The sequence below is a fragment of the Anomalospiza imberbis genome, chromosome 15, assembly GCF_031753505.1.
Source record: "Anomalospiza imberbis isolate Cuckoo-Finch-1a 21T00152 chromosome 15, ASM3175350v1, whole genome shotgun sequence".
Lineage (NCBI taxonomy): Eukaryota > Metazoa > Chordata > Aves > Passeriformes > Viduidae > Anomalospiza > Anomalospiza imberbis.
In genome coordinates this window covers 12,454,241-12,467,358 of record NC_089695.1, presented here as the reverse complement: position 1 = coordinate 12,467,358, position 13,118 = coordinate 12,454,241, and the positions used below count along the sequence as shown (strand labels likewise).

The following is a 13,118-nucleotide window of genomic DNA, read 5'->3' as shown; positions in this document are numbered from 1 at the left end:
GCACATTTTACCCTCTACAAAGGCAGAAACTGAAGCAGAGAAAGTGAAGAAATCTGAGCCAGCGTAGGGATGTGGGAGGACAGATCCCTCACTGGGACAGAGGGAAGAAGAGCTGAGCTAACAACTGTATCAGTAAAGATCAGGGTAGACAGAGCAGGGAGGTGAGGCTGAGCCCTTGCAGACTTTTCTGTAACACACTGACCTTAATGAAAATTACCAATGTTCTTCCTTTGACACCTGCAGGGCTCGAGACACCACACCATGGAAGTCTCCATCAGGAGTCACTTCCTGAGTGTTGCTGTTTTCCTGATGCATTGTGTGGTCCACAAGGCCAGCTGTGAGAAGGGCAACACTTCCCCTCTGCACTTCACCCACTTCTTCTACAATGCCACCATCTATGAGAATTCAGCCCCCAAGACCTACGTGGAGAGCTACGTCAAAATGGGTATTTACAAGAGCATCCCTGAGTGGGACATCAGGTACAGAATAGCTTCTGGGGACAACACTGGTCTGTTTAAAACAGAGGAGCACGTGATCGGGGATTTCTGCTTCCTGAGAATAAGAACCAGGAGCAGCAACACAGCACTTTTAAACCGTGAGGTCAAAGACAGTTATATGTTAATAATCAAGGCCACAGAGAGCACTTTTGCCTACGAAGCCTGGGCCAAAGTCTTGATCCATATTCTGGACAGAAATGACTTGAAACCTCTCTTTTCACCGCCCTCCTACAAAGTGTCCATCAGAGAAGACACTCCTCTGAAAACAGTGGTCAGCACGCTCAGTGCCACTGACGCTGACGCTGGCCAGAACGCTGAGTTCTACTATGCCCTCAACACCAAGTCCAACCTGTTCACTGTGCACCCCACCACAGGGGCAGTTATGGTCACAGGCAGGCTGAACAGCACCCATCGAGGCAGGCATAACCTGCAGGTTTTGGCTGTGGACAGAATGAGAAAGATCACTGAGGGAAATAACTTTGGGAACTTGGCTAGTCTCACCATCCAAGTGGAGCCATCTGCCAGGAAACCCCCCTCTATCTCCTCGGTGAAGGTGACATCACCTGACTCGGACGAAGATTTTATCTATGCAACTCTTTCTGTAGAAAGTGGTGACTCAGAAGCAGGGATTGATTCGGTTGAGTTTGTGGATGGAGATCCGGGAAGACATTTCAAAGCCATCAAATCCTACTTTGGGAGCACTGAGTTCATGATTGTGTCAAACAAAGAGATAAACTGGTTACTTTACCCATTTGGTTTCAACCTCAGTGTGCAAGCCAAGGACAAGAGCAAGCCACCACTGTTCTCTCCTGTCAGAGTTGTCCACATACCTCCCTCCAAGTATGTTTCTGCCAGGTTTGAGAAAGAAGTGTACCGTGTCCAGCTCAGTGAATTTTCCCCAGCTGGAAGCCAAGTTGTTATGGTGAAGATCACACCAGTCGTCCCAAATCTTAAATACATTTTGAGACCTACTCCTGACAGCACAAGCTTTAAGATCAATCCTCACACTGGATTGATAACTACAGTCAGAGCAATGGACTTCCATGAGCAGTCTAGTTTTGAGCTTGAAGTTACAAGCAGTAACAGTCACACATCCACAACTGTTATCGTTGACATCACCGACTGCAACAATCATGCTCCAAGTTTTACTCAGTCTTCGTACCATGGGGCCTTTGATGAAAATGTTCCTCCTGGTACCAGTGTCTTAACAGTAAGGGCTACAGATGAAGATAAAGGAGACAATGGCTTTGTCACCTACAGCATAGCCAACCAGAAATCAGTTCCCTTTGTCATTGACCCCTATTCTGGTGTCATTTCCACCTCCAAGTCGATGGACTATGAGCTGATGCAGAGACGGTTCCACCTGCGAGTGTGGGCATCAGATTGGGGTTCACCCTTCCGCCACGAGACTGAGGTGTACGTCTCCCTCACACTGAGCAATGTCAATGACAACGCTCCTGTGTTTGAGAAGGCAAGCTGCAGTGGCACCATCCCACGGGACTTTCCAGTTGGGAGCCCTGTGGCCACAGTCTCTGCAATTGACAGTGATGAGCTGCAGCATATCAAATACGAAATCAAGTCTGGCAACGAGTTACAGCATTTTGAACTGAATCCCATCTCTGGAGTAATATCCCTTAGAATATCTCTGCGAGATCTTCCTTCTGAACAGCCACTTTTCTACTCTTTGAAAATAACTGCAACAGACGGAGAGAACTACGCTTTGCCAACATCTGTAAACATCACTGTGGTCAGCCAAGGTCTCCCCGTCAAAATGCAGTGTGAGGAAACAGGAGTCTTGAAACAACTGACAGAAACCATCATACACTCCATCGAGTCTCAGTCTCAAGGCCATGGGCAGGATGATGAAACATCTCTGAACTTTCACCTTATAAACCATAATGCTCCTAAGTTTGATGACAGCTTTCCACGATCCATTGATATCATAGAGACTGTTCCCATCAACTCAACTATTGCTGACCTTTCAGCCATTGATCCTGACACTGGTTTTAATGGAAAATTGGTTTATGTGATCTCAGATGGAAATGATGACAGCTGCTTTACAATTGACCTGGAACTGGGTCTCCTTCAAGTCCTTTCTCCTTTAGATCATGAACAAACCAGCTTCTACATTCTCAACATTACTGTCTACGACCTTGGCACACCACAAAAATCATCTTGGAAACTATTGGCTGTGAACGTGTTGGATACCAATGATAATACTCCTAAATTCACTCAAGGTGCCTATTGGGTGGCAATACCAGAACATGTAGCAGCAGGGACAACAATAGCTCAACTGAAAGCAGAAGATGCTGATACAGATGACAATGGGAGAGTAAAATACTCTCTCCTAACCCCCACAGATAAGTTTGCCATTAACAGTGTCACTGGAGAAGTGACAGTTACAGGTGCTCTAGATAGAGAATTGTGGCCTTGCTATGTGCTGAAAATAGAAGCTAGGGACCAGCCCAAAACAGGCTTCCAGCTGTTCTCGGTTACGGACCTCGTTGTGACTCTGGAGGATGTAAACGACAACACCCCTCAGTGCCTCCCAGCCCTCAACAGTGTGAAGGTCCCTGAAGACCTGCCCGTGGGAACCATTCTCCTTTTTCTGGAAGCTTTTGACCCTGATGCTGGCTCTGGGGGGGAGGTGAGGTACAGCCTCATTAACCATGAGGAGATGATGTTTCATGTGGATAAGCTGACCGGGGCACTCCGTTTGGAGAAGGAGCTGGACTATGAGAAGAGGGACTCTTACAATCTAACCGTGCAGGTCAGTGACGGTGGGAAGCCCTTCTCTCGCTCTTCCCTCTGCCACCTGGAAGTGAACGTCATTGACGTCAACGAGAACTTGAACCCACCACGCTTTGCCTCCTTTGTCTTCAAAGGCTGGGTGCAGGAGAACAGCCCTAAGGGCACGTCGGTGATGATGGTCACGGCCAAGGACATCGACAGGGGCAAAGATGGAGAGGTTCAGTATTTCCTCCGAGACGGCACTGGCCTGTCCGTCTTCCACATCGAAAGGGACACAGGTAAGGACATCTTCATTTAATATTGCACCTTGAAGGCTTAAACTACCTGCTGTGTTTGGCCTGGCTGTTTACAATGTTCTATGCATTCAAGCCTTTCTTGATTGTGCAGGGATTTACTAATTTACCCCTGATTCTGGGTAGGAACAAGCAGGGGTTTTTCTCCTTAAAATAACAGCAAATCAGTGTCTGTCCTCCCCCAAAATACCAAGGTCTTCTCTATCACTTGTGTACCAAAAATTAACCTCAGCAGAAGCAAGCCCCTCACACAATCTCACAGCCACACAAGGTGGGTGTGAGAATTTGTGTGTGCAGCAAAGAGCAGGAAGCAGACTTGAGACTGCTCTGTCATCAAGGACTAAGCAGTCTGAGTTCCTTAAATCCCTCACAAACACTCCCTGTCCCTCTCCTAGGCACCATACGGACCATAGGATCACTCGACCGAGAGGGAACATCCCACTACTGGCTGACTGTGCTGGCCCTTGACCTGGGAACAATTCCTCTGTCTTCTGTGACTGAAATTTATATTGAAGTCACTGATACCAATGACAACCCACCTCAGATGTCCAGACCTGTCTTCTATGCCTCTGTGATGGAGAATTCCCCACCAAACACATCAATCCTTCAGCTTGATGCCTTCGATCCAGACTCCAGCTCAGAGGGAAAACTGACTTTTCACATCCTAACTGGAAATCCTCAAGGACTCTTCACCATTAACCTCATTACAGGTAAGAGTGACCCAGCTCAGCATCTGTTTTTGAGGCTTCCAAGTGCCTGGAGGATGTTACATATTCAATATAAACAGCCCACACAGCTGCCTTTGTCACACTTTTCTGTTGCAGCAAAGGTCCCAGTCTTCAAATACACTCTGTAGGGAGTCTGAGGATTGAAACCCTCAACCTGAGGGCTGTGATTTGCATCCAGATGGCTCTTAGAATGACAAAAATGTGCTGTTTTCAAAGCCCTAAACAGTTGCTTTTAATCTTCCCCCTTATAAAGAACTGTTGCACAGCCTGAGCCCGGGAACACCCTTCTGGAGGTGACTGTTCCTGACACAGACCCAGGCAGGATTAACAAAAACGAATCCCACTGCACTTAAAGGCTCCACCCATTCTCCAGCACTATTAATGTAGTAAGTGTAGTAAGCGTCTTCTGCCATCTTCCTAGACTGTATCTTTCATCTGAGGATTATTTACCAGATCTTTCAGAGCCATCAAAAACCCGCTGATGTTTTGTGTAAACAGCTTCCTCAAACTATCCCGGCAGAGCTGACATTGGGCCAGTCTGGCAGGGAAAGCTGTGCTGAGCCCTTCATGCCATCAACTCCTGGGAGAAGAGGGAAGGGAAGGCACAGAGCCTGAGTATGGGAGAGGATTAATTGCATGACTTTGATCTCCTGGAGATGATAAAAGCAGTTCAGCTACTGCAGCGGGATGGAAGCTTGCTCTCAGATGAGGAGCTGGATGTATTGGAAAAGGCTGGAGCTGCTCTCAGCTGTATGTTACCAGCGGTGTAATGGCTCTCTGGCAGTGCTCTACAGCTGGCTAGGAGGGGAATGGAAGAAAGAAATTATTATTATGAAATACTAAAATCTTTTTGTCACAAGAACCTCACAGGATCTATTTACATGGCACTGTATAAATGCACCTGGGGATGTCAGCTAACTGTGACCACTGCTGCCCACAGCTGTAGCTGTCTGTGCTGCCAGAAACTTTTTAGCCTGGTCAGGACATTGCTCTGCATCTAACTTTCTCACATAATCCAAACAGCCATGCACAACCCAGCTCCAGGACAGCTTGCACAATGCAGGGTTCTCCAGAAATGTTCCTTCAGAAGCCCTTTTGCATAAAACCACTGCTTTTTGATGGGACATGGAGCAGGACGGCTGTCAGGACATCAAGCTGGCTCCCCTCTTCAGCTGAGCAGCCATGCACCCTGCAGGAAATTCAGCCTTTATGCTGCAGGCAAAGCTTTCAGCCCCATTTGAGTGCAAAGTCACAATGCAAGGCTGTCGTGTTCCATAGCAAAATGAGTGACTCTGGCAAAATCCAAATGTTTGCTAATGAGACACCTCACCTCTGAGCCAACCCATTAATTGCCATCTTAGACAAAAAAAGCTCTCTCAGGTATGAGTCATCTCCATCTCTCCCCATACTCAGGTGATTTGCATGAGAAGAGTGATAAGTTTGTCAGTTCTGCAAGAAACCCATGGGCTGATCTTATCCCTTGGACAGTTGCTGGAGGTCTCTTCTTTAAACCCTGAGCTTGGAGGTTGTTTAAGATCCTGCTTCCATGCCTGATGAGGATTCAGTTATCCATTATTTTACTTGCATGTCACCCAAAAGAATCTATAATTACCTGTGAACATTGACATAAACTGAGCTGTTTACCCTCATGTTTACAGTATCTGAAGAGAAGTGGTTTGCTGCTGCTGTCAGAAGGAACATCCCAGCTTGTTCAGGGCCCTTGGCAGCTTTTTGGAAACCCAGTAGTATTTTCATTTTGCAGGCTAGTTGCTCCATTTAGTAGAATAAAACAGTAATCTTTGGTCTCAACTTGGTAGTGCAGCACTGGGAAGATGAGCTTCTGTCATCCCGATTAGTGCAGGATTGTATTAAAAAAAAAAAGAAGGGAGTTATCCCAGTGCAGGGCAGAAAACTGTGATCAAGACATCTCCTTTTCACCTATCCCACATGGTCATTGTCATCAAAGGACAGACAAATAAGTCACACTGGCACTGAAATAAGCCAGGACAAGCTGGCTTGTCCTCTGGATCCTTGACCTCTGGACAAGAGGACCAGAGGTCAGTCTGGGTCTCTCCTAGGTAGGACATTTCTGGTAGTGGCAAAGGGAGAGGAGGAGGAGGAGGAGGAAGCTCACTGTCATCCTGTATCTTAATAGGAATTAAGGTCCTGATGTTCTGCTACAGCAAGTGTATCTACACACAGAATAACCCTGCAGAATAGCCCTGGATAATCATTTAGGGCAGAGTGACACACTATTGCAAGTATCCTAATTTGGTTCCTAGCTGTGTGTTTGATTCAGTACCTTGACATGGGGTGGATTGGCCAGTGGAGATATAACCAGCAAGGCCCTTTGACTTCTCCTAAGGCCTTGCAGGGGAACCAGGAACAGCCATGATAACTGTCCTGGGTTTCTCCAGCATTCCCAAACCCCACAGAAAGGCTCAAAGATCTTCAAGCTCTCAGTTCTCTAAAGAGGGTGGAGAAAAGGGGGAAAAATACATGAAAGGCTAATGAGAAGAGGGAACAAACTGTGCACCGAGATGAAAGCTCTGTGCCATCGGCCATGGAATCTCTCCAGCCCAGCCTGGCAGCTGGTGTGGAGCAGTTGTTTGTGGGAGACAGGGATGGATAACTACACGGAGAGATGGGCAGATAGCAGGGTTTGGGATATTCTTCTGCTGGAAAAGTTTTCAGCTTGTTTTGTTCAGGATTTGATGTGAAGGGGGTTTGAGTCCAGACAGGACCAGGAGGAACTGGGAGGCTGTAGCAGGAAGAGTCAGGGTGAGGCCATTTATCCTGCTGAAAGGCTGTTTGGAGAATCCTTTTACTTTGGATTATTAGTCTCCAGCTCTTAACTAGTGCTTGTTCTTCTGGTGTTTCTGCTGCTGTGACAGTGTCCATTGGCTTCCTCAGGATGCCTGTTGTACCCTACGAGGAAAGATTTCTCTACAAGGAAGGACATCCTGCTCTTTAGGCCCAAGGGATGGTTGCATGGCTGCTCCCAGAATCAATATAACACACAGCTGAGCATGGAGTAGTGCACAGCAGAGTCAGAACTGGAGGTGGGGTGGTAGGAGGAGAAGGGAAAAGAGGTTAAATGGAAGCAGGGGTGAGACAAGAGAAAGAGGGTTTTAGGAGGACAACCTCTTCCCTTCTCAAGCTCTTGTGAAAGTCTCAGTTTCTGCAAACCTGATTCTGGCTATTTTAACTATCTTAGATTTTCCCCCCTGCAGCAAGGGCAGGGGGCCAGCAACCTCCACCCCAGCCCTGTTCTTGCCAGCAGAAGTTATTATTATTTTTTGTTCCTTGACAACAATGCCCTGGTAATTCTGCTGCTCTTGTTCCAACACGACCAGCCTTCCTCTCTGCCCTTTGCAGGCAGCAGGCAGGAGAGAGGCAGACAATCCTTTCTCATTGCTGTGTGTGGACGGGCTGCTGGAGCACAGTCTATGCCTTCTTACATGCAGGCAACAGAAAGCATTCTTCCTGGACCTTCACCTGGATGCAGAGCTTGGCTAATTGGCCAGGTGCAATTAGGACCTTTGACTGTGTTGTTCAGTCTCTGTAGGATTCAGCAGAAACCATCAGGGCCTCATGCAAGAGCACAAATAAAGGACACCCACTCAACTCCATCACACGTCCCATGGGACAGGCTGGATGGGGTTTTCCAGCAGGGCAGGGTACTGATAACTCACACACATGCACATGCACACACAAAACACTCATTAAAATTAAGCATGCACTTCCCAGGCCTTGTAGGGGACAGCAGAAAAAACCAAGGAACTGTGTCCCCAGGCCACAAAAGCTGATGGCAATTCCCCTTTAATAACAGCTTCCACTTCCATTTTAGCCCTCTGGCCTCACAGGGTGTATAACCAAGCAGCAACAAATGAAAACGGGCATTAATTCCAGTCAGCTTCTCTCAGGAGCCGTGTGCAGTGTCCATCTCCCCAGCTCCGGGTGCTCCGTGGCCGTGTGAACACTGCTGTCAGTTTGTGCATCTCAGCACCGCCCAGCGCCATGGCTCCAAACGGGAATTAGGGTGATTAACCCTAATTAATTAACCACAGGCCTTTCAGATCCCAGGGCAGAGTGGTAACTGGCTCCAGAGGGGGGAACCAGGAGCTGCGGTTGGGCACGGAGTAAGGGACAGAGTTTGCCTGGGGTCAGGAGGAGAAGCCAACCCTTTGCCTTGTGCTCAGCAGATGTGAAGATAAACCAAAAAAATTCCATCTGGTGAGACTCCCGGCTGGGATACAGCACAGGTTATGTGACAGAGAGCAGAGTCAGCTCTTACTCCCCAGGAGATACAAGCATCCTCGGTGGTACAGACATTCAAGAGTGTCATTAAATTCCAGTTCATCTGCCTTCACTACAGTCCTCCTTCTCCAACACTAGAAAGCTGAGCTATGATCCTGCTTTCTTTCATTTTTTTCATTGAGTCATGAAAGAATTTCAGGGTGTGGCCAAGCAAATCCAGATAGCTACCTCAGAATGGTTACGTTGCCTTCCATCAGCTGGCATGCAGTAATCCAGTGCAAACAAGGTGTTTGTCTGCTGCAGCTGGATTTTGTAATCTGATAAACCAGAAACATCCCCAGTGTGCACCTGGGTGTCTGTTTTCATTATCTGTGTGTCCTGTGGGCTTTTTAGGCCAAAATTACGAAGAATTCCCTGAAGTAGCTGGAGTTCTGGGCTCAGTAGCCAACCTATTGGTAGTGAGGACAGGAACATCAGAGATCTCAGTGAGCTGCTGCTGCAGTTCCTTCTCCAGGCCCCCATTAGGAGAACATTTCCATGAGTTTTGCTGCTAATGGAGCCATACAGCCTCTCACTAACCTGGGAAAGATTTAAAAGCTCCTCAGCCAGTAGGCTCTCTGCTGAGTCCTCTTCACCTGCTGAGATGTTAAAAGGGTGATTAGGGAGAGAAAAAACCCCACTATGACAGACAAGCAAACAGAATTTTTCAAGCCATCCTGTCATAACACATTAAGGAGTGTTGATTTATGATTGTAAAGGCATCAAATAAATGTTTAGCGCCGTGGCTGGTGCCAAATGTGAATAATCCCAGAGAACAAGTGGAAACAGTGAACAAGAGTCATGTTCCAGGCAGCTGCTCCTTGCTTCCTCCTTCAGTTGCCTCGTGTTTCCTGCAGCCATTTGAAATTTCCTCCTGCCTGTCATGCTCAGACAGACACACACAGAAAGTATGGTACCACAGAAGACAATACTGTTAATTACAGCTGTCTGGTTTTGCACCAGGAATGAGAGTTGAGATGGGTTCGTGCAGCTGGGATGTACAAGTCTTTTCAGGGCGCATAAATGGACGTGCTCACACCACTGCACATGCACGTGGCATCGCATGCAAAGCATTTCCCAGGGTAGCATGAACCTGTGTCACTGCTTGCTGTGCTCAGGAAAATTCACCCTGCCTTTCGTTGGTGTGAAGAAGCAGAACTTCACAGGGAAGAGAGAGACCTTGACAACTGGGAGTGGACAAAAACACTCACACGTGTTAGCCTTGATGCCTTTCAGGAGGTCAAGTATTACATATACAATTTCCATGGTTGTTAAAGCAGTTGTAAAATGATCTAGAGCTGCTTTTCCCCAGAAGTGAAGAGTCAAGGCACTCAGCAAGGACTGTTATGAAACCACACATGGAAACACAAGCCTCAACTCCATCCTTTCCACACTTGCATCTACTCAGCTTAGTCAATGATATGCCAAAAAGGGGCAATTAACAATGATTTTGTTTCAACTCTAGTTTATTATAGCCACAATTCTTCACTCCTGCATCCAACCTATTCCCTGTGGTTAAACTACTGTGTATTTTTCAGAAATCCCTCAAATCTTGCAATTGTTGGAGGACCCACTCTGTGTCTCAGCAAGGCTTAAATAATATACCAACATTATTTTTGACTGTGTACCTTATTTTTAGCCTGATTGCATTTGTTCTAGAAGTTGAGTAGAGGGTATTTCCCAAGACAGAAGACAAACTTTTGTCAAAACATTGTAAATTACAAAGAGCAAGGTTCAGCAGAGGGAAAACAGGAGTAGAGGCTTGTTAGGAGACTTGTTAAGAGGCCAGACTTGTGCCAGCACATGCAGAATGTTTCTTACTTAGAGGCATAAGAAAAGTTTTGTTTTCATGGTCCTGCAGCTTTTCTCACCTAATGCCTTGCCAACCCTCAACTGATGCAGGCATCTGGTAGGTGTTCCCCCTCCTCCATGGTCTCTGTGATCAGAGAGCAGCAGCAACACCTCCACAGAGGGATTCACGCTGGGAGGGGATGGGGTTACCCTCTGGGGGTATCTGTCTTTCTCCTCTGATCACAAAGGGAATCTGAAACAGGACAGGTGGGCAGGCTGATCTTGGGCATTCAGGGATCTGATCAGCCCTGGCTTTTCTTGCATGCTGAGTCTTGGAGCTCAAAGGGTTTCTTTCTTGGCAGGTCTGATTTCCACGACTTCACGGCAGCTGGATCGAGAATACAAGGCTGAACATATCCTAGAGGTGGGTAATGATGATTGTAATTAGCTTTATTTACCTACAAGTGTATTAAGTCCTCAAAGGGCTTTCCTTGCAAGTTGGAGCACAGAGAAAGAATCTCATCCCATCAGCTCCCAACTGCTGGGAAACTTAATTAAATGGTGTGTGTTAACCCAAGAGACAGCTGCAGCAGTACTGCAGGGTTTAATATTTTCTTGCTGAAGACTGGAGCAAAAGTTCTCTTCTGGAAGCTGTGGGAATGCAGGAAGAGGACTGGAACTGTCCTCTAGCAGGATAGTTTATACATTATGGGGGAAAGAAAAAGCCAGAGAAATCCACCCTCGTTTATCTCATTGTATCAGATACTGCTGTGTAGCTTTGCTCACCAGCCCCCATCCTCAGCTGCTCACAGCTATGACTATTCCCATCAGAGGGATCTGGAGGTTTTTGAGTCTTTCAGGTTTTATAATTTCTCTCTGCAGTGCAACATGCTGGGAGCGTGCACAGGCAGGGTGAGGATGGCTGGTACCTCGCCAAGCCATTGCAGTGCAGATGTTTTCAGATGTGTGGTCTCTAATGACCAGCCTGACCCACTGCCCAGAGCACCTGGAGGCAGGAGCCCTGCAAACTCATCCCCCTGTGCATGGACAGGCTCTGCACACTGCCAGCTACAGCCACCAGGCTTTGCCCTGCAGAGAGGAGCAGTGCCTTTGAAAATGTTGGGATACAAATGCAGACCCACACAGAAACCCCCAGCTGAGTCCTTGCCCACCAGGATGGAGGCTGGCTGGTCACACTCTAGGTCACACCTCAGAGCGCTGTCACCTACTCCCTTTGCTTGCTCACAGGTGGCTGTCTCTGACAACGGAGAGCCAGCCCTGAAGTCCACCAGCAGAGTCGTGATCCAAGTCCTGGATGCCAACGACAGCCCTCCCAGTTTCCCCCACAAGCTGTTCATGGTGCAGCTCCCCGAGAGAGAGGCCTCAGAGACCCCACTGCCGGTCTACAGGCTGATCGCTTCCGACCGTGACCAGGGCCAGAACAGCCAGATCACCTACACCATCGAGGAGGAGGAGGAGGGCATATTCACCATCAACCCCACAACTGGCACAGTCTTCTCCAGGAAAGCTTTTCCTGCCTCTGAATACAACATACTCACGGTGAGAGGAGAGGGAAGCACAAAGAGCTGATGGGAGGAGACAGGCAGACAGGGAAAGAAAGAAAAGGGTTCAGAAACAGAAAAGATGAAAGAGAGGGAGAAAATGCAGCAGTGGAGAGGAGGACAGCTTGAATAAGGCAAATGTGTTAAGAGGGAGAGAAAGTGGGAGGGAATGGTAGGAAATGCAGAAGGTAGGAAGCTATTAAAAATGGACAATAAATTTAAAATTAACTGTCCAACCTACCTTCAGAGAGGATTACAGTGATCCATGATCCCATATGGATGTGGACCCAAATCTGAAGAGTCTTTGGGTTCCATCATGCTTCTGTATGGTGTTCTTGTCAGGCGGGGATGTAGGTTCAAAGCCTTCCCACAATCTCGGTCCTTGCAACAAGGCTTGTGATTCAAGTCTCTGCTACGGATAGAGCTTGGCAGATTTACTTGACAGTAAAAAAGAATTTGGGCCGCATGGTTCTGCCTTGGAAGCAGCCAGAGCATGGACCACTGGCTCAGGATCTGTTTCATGGGATTTTGGGCACAATGGGAGCTGAAACTCCTGGTGGGTGGGAGAAGGAGCTTTCCATGGAGCTCCCATGAGCTAACTCAGCTTTCTCCCTGAGTGCACGTGCCTTCCTCTGCAGGTCAAGGCCACGGACGGCGGCAGCCCCCCACTCTCCTCCCATGTGAGACTTCACATCAGCTGGGTCGCCCGGCCCGGCCCTTCCTCAGAACCACTGGCTTTTGATGAACCCCACTTCAACTTCGCTGTGATGGAAACAGATCCTGTGAACCACATGGTGGGGGTGATCAGCATCGAGATGGGCCCCAGCCAAGTGTGGTTTAATATCACAGGTGAGACACAGAAATCAGAGCAGGGCAGCGGTGACCATGAACGTTTGCTCTGGCTCCCTTGGCTTTCAACGCTCGCATGCCTGAGCTAATGAAGTTGTTTGCTTTAGCTGTAGGTGAGCTACAGGGAAAGCTTTCTCACAGGCACCGGGAGGTTTTAACAGCCATTAGACAAAGCTGCCCATCCAAGGCCTCTGGTGCCAAGTGCAATTACCCAACACACTTTTTTAATGACAGTCTGGAACTTGCCTGTGTTTGAGGTGCTCTCCAGTGTCACACGAAAGGCAGGGCATGCTAGTGCCAGCTCCTTCTGGGAATCAAGTGACACTGTTGGTTTTGTTAAAACTGCCT

The 13,118-nt window shown here is 47.9% G+C and overlaps 1 protein-coding gene across 1 annotated transcript in view; it reads left to right on the top strand.

Moving 5' to 3' along the window:
• Positions 1-240: 240 nt before the first annotated feature.
• FAT2 (FAT atypical cadherin 2) overlaps positions 241-13,118 on the top strand; it is a 44,626-nt gene continuing 31,748 nt past the window's right edge. The window contains exons 1-5 of the mRNA XM_068205927.1: positions 241-3,526; positions 3,937-4,251; positions 10,722-10,783; positions 11,608-11,919; positions 12,560-12,770. Coding sequence (XP_068062028.1) covers positions 262-3,526; positions 3,937-4,251; positions 10,722-10,783; positions 11,608-11,919; positions 12,560-12,770 — 4,165 coding nt within the window. The 5' untranslated portion in view covers positions 241-261. The remainder of the gene's footprint in view (positions 3,527-3,936; positions 4,252-10,721; positions 10,784-11,607; positions 11,920-12,559; positions 12,771-13,118) is intronic.